The 2566-nt window shown below is 49.2% G+C and overlaps 1 protein-coding gene across 2 annotated transcripts in view; it reads right to left on the reverse strand.

Annotated features, from left to right (window-relative positions):
- The window catches only part of VSIG10 (V-set and immunoglobulin domain containing 10), a 34912-nt gene that overhangs the window by 9040 nt on the left and 23306 nt on the right, over positions 1-2566 (reverse strand). For both annotated transcript variants that reach the window (XM_004709680.2, XM_045296785.1), the window contains exon 5: positions 1457-1750. In XM_004709680.2, the coding sequence (XP_004709737.1) occupies positions 1457-1750 (294 nt within the window). The remainder of the gene's footprint in view (positions 1-1456; positions 1751-2566) is intronic.

Raw genomic sequence — 2566 nt, forward strand, 5'->3', positions numbered from 1 at the left:
CCCCGCCCCGGGTCTAGCTTGCTCTCTGGTGATCGGACCAGCATGCTGCTGCTTTAGCTAGTTCTCTGCCTCACACTGTGTGCTACATTACCTGTGAGCCAAGCCAACCTATGGATCATGTTGCTAGAACTTGAGGCTCCTTTGAGGCCTGCTTCACCGTACTGCTGGTGCGTACATTGCTTAAGCTTGAGGCTGGTGGATCCTGTCATCTTGTATTGTTTGCATTCAATATCCCATCCTGGCCTGCTTCACTAAGCTCCCGCGCTACCGACTGTTGGTGACCCACCTTGCTGTTTGCTGCCTGTGGGCAGACTCTGCTTGCCTTGCCCAAGGAGGACTCCACTGTCTGCTTCTGTGACCTTGGACCCAGAAGCCCATTTGAGTTGAAGGACTTCCAGTATATTAACTGTTCCATGGAAGTGAGTTGAACTGAACCCTCTGTCCTGCTGTGTGGACTAATTAATTGTTATATTCCTTCTCTCTGTGTAAACCTATCCCCTTAGACATATATAATGATAAGTGTCCTGGTTTTGTTTCTCTACAGAACCCTGCCTAACACAAACAACAGTCTGTGATGACCCATAAGGTTTTCATTGGCCAACTTTTGGAAGCAGATTGCCGGGCCTGTTTTCCTAGTCTGTCTTAGTCTAGAAGCTCTGCCTGAACCTGCCTAGCATGGGTGATTCTGCTGAAATGTGAAAGACTGGTGACATGGCTTCTAGCAGCATAGCTACACACAAGCCACCAGAGTATGACAAACTGACAGATGGGTAATGAATTTGGGAGACATGTTGAAACAGAAAATGAATTCAGTGACTTTTTGAAATTCACGTTTCTGTAAGCACCCTGTCTTCTTGTTTGGCTTCTCTCTCCAAATCTAGCCACCCGGCCTACAGGCAGTTTCAGTGATGTTGATGCTGAGGTAAATATGCACCCCAAGTGGGAGGGAAGCCTCTTAGAAGTCCATTTTGCTTCTAGGCGCTACAACTGAACATATTCTTTGGTCTGTAAGAGGTATCAAGAATATCTTTGCTCCTTAAGCAAATGTTAAGGAGCTCTGGAGGCACGGTGGTTCAGCGCTCACCTGCTAATGGGAAAAGCCAGCTGTTGGAATCCACCAGCCACTCCGGGTGGGGTGGGAGTGGGGGTGGTGTGCCAGTCTGCTATTGTAAAGATTGCAGCCTCGCAAACACTACAGGGCAGCTCCACTCTATCCTACAGGGCTCCTAAGAGTTGGCATCGGTTTCAAAGGAACAGTTTGGGGGAGTTGCTAGTTTAAGCAAATTTAGGACTGCACAGTAATCTTCCTGGCCACCTCATATCACCACAGTCAAGAAGACACGCCTTCTTCCAGCAGGCAGTGGCCATGAGCAGGAAAGCCCCAACGATTCCGGGCGGGTGCGAAGCCTTCCGAAGCCCTCAACCCTCCTCCCTCAGGGCCACTTCCATCACCCACCTTTCACGATGAGCCAGATGTCCACCTCCCTGATGCCCACGAGGTTCTCAGCCCGGCAAACATAGTAGCCACCATCCAGGTGCTGCGAGCAGTTTCGGATGGTCAGGGTGGAGCTCTGGCCATGCTGGCTGATAATATAATGGTCACTGGACTCAATGGTCACCTTGGGCTGGGTGAGGTTCCTCAACCACAGGATCTTGGCAGAGGGGTAGGCGTCAGACACTTGGCAGGTGAGTGTCACGTTGCCCCCGACCAAGCACGTCTTCATCGGATCAGACAGAAGGGAGGGGCTCCCTGGAGATCAGGAGAAGGTCAAGAAAGACAGTTCTTAAAGGTGATTCGAGCGATGGCCCAAGAACGCCCAAGAATATTGTTTCCTTTCTCGTGAAAAAGTCCAGGAATTTCTATACCGCACATGGCCTTATAGAACACTTAGTAGCTTATGTAGGCACCATTACCCCTATGAACCGAATTCATTCCCCCAACAACCCTTATTAGAACCATCTTTTCAGGTAAGAACACTGAACCTAGAAAAGTTAACTCACTTAAAGTTCTACAGCTAAGGGAGTGGTGGGGCTAGAATTCTGGCGGGCCCTGAACTGAGAAAGTTCCTGGGACAGGAGCTTTCAGTGTTAAACCCAGGCAAACTGGCATTGAACGATTCACTGTATGTGTTAAAGATGGAGGAAGAGGCCACTAGCCAAGGAAATCAGGTGGCTTTTGGAATCTGGAAAAGACAAGGAAATGGATTCGTCCTGAGAGCCTCCAAAAGAATAGCGTCTTACTGACTCATTCTGGACTCGTGACCCCCGAACTGTAGGAAAATGCAGTTGTGTCGTTAGAAGCCACTGGGTTTGTGGTAATTCGTTACAACGGCGGTAGGAAAACAACACACCTAGCAACAATACGCCTAGGTTATCTACCCAAGAGAAAGGAGACCCTATGTCCACGGCAAAACATGGGCACAGATGTTTGAAGCAGCATTAGCCACCGGAGCCCCAAACCGGACATCTCAATGTACCTCAGCTGGTGAGGGGACACCCAAAATGATTATACAGGCAATAGAATGAAAACTAAATCCTGAACACAGCTACAGAGTGGGAGAATCTC

Source organism: Echinops telfairi, unplaced genomic scaffold (genome assembly GCF_000313985.2).
Source record: "Echinops telfairi isolate 266 unplaced genomic scaffold, ASM31398v2 ScPeMD7_7412;HRSCAF=8450, whole genome shotgun sequence".
NCBI lineage: Eukaryota > Metazoa > Chordata > Mammalia > Afrosoricida > Tenrecidae > Echinops > Echinops telfairi.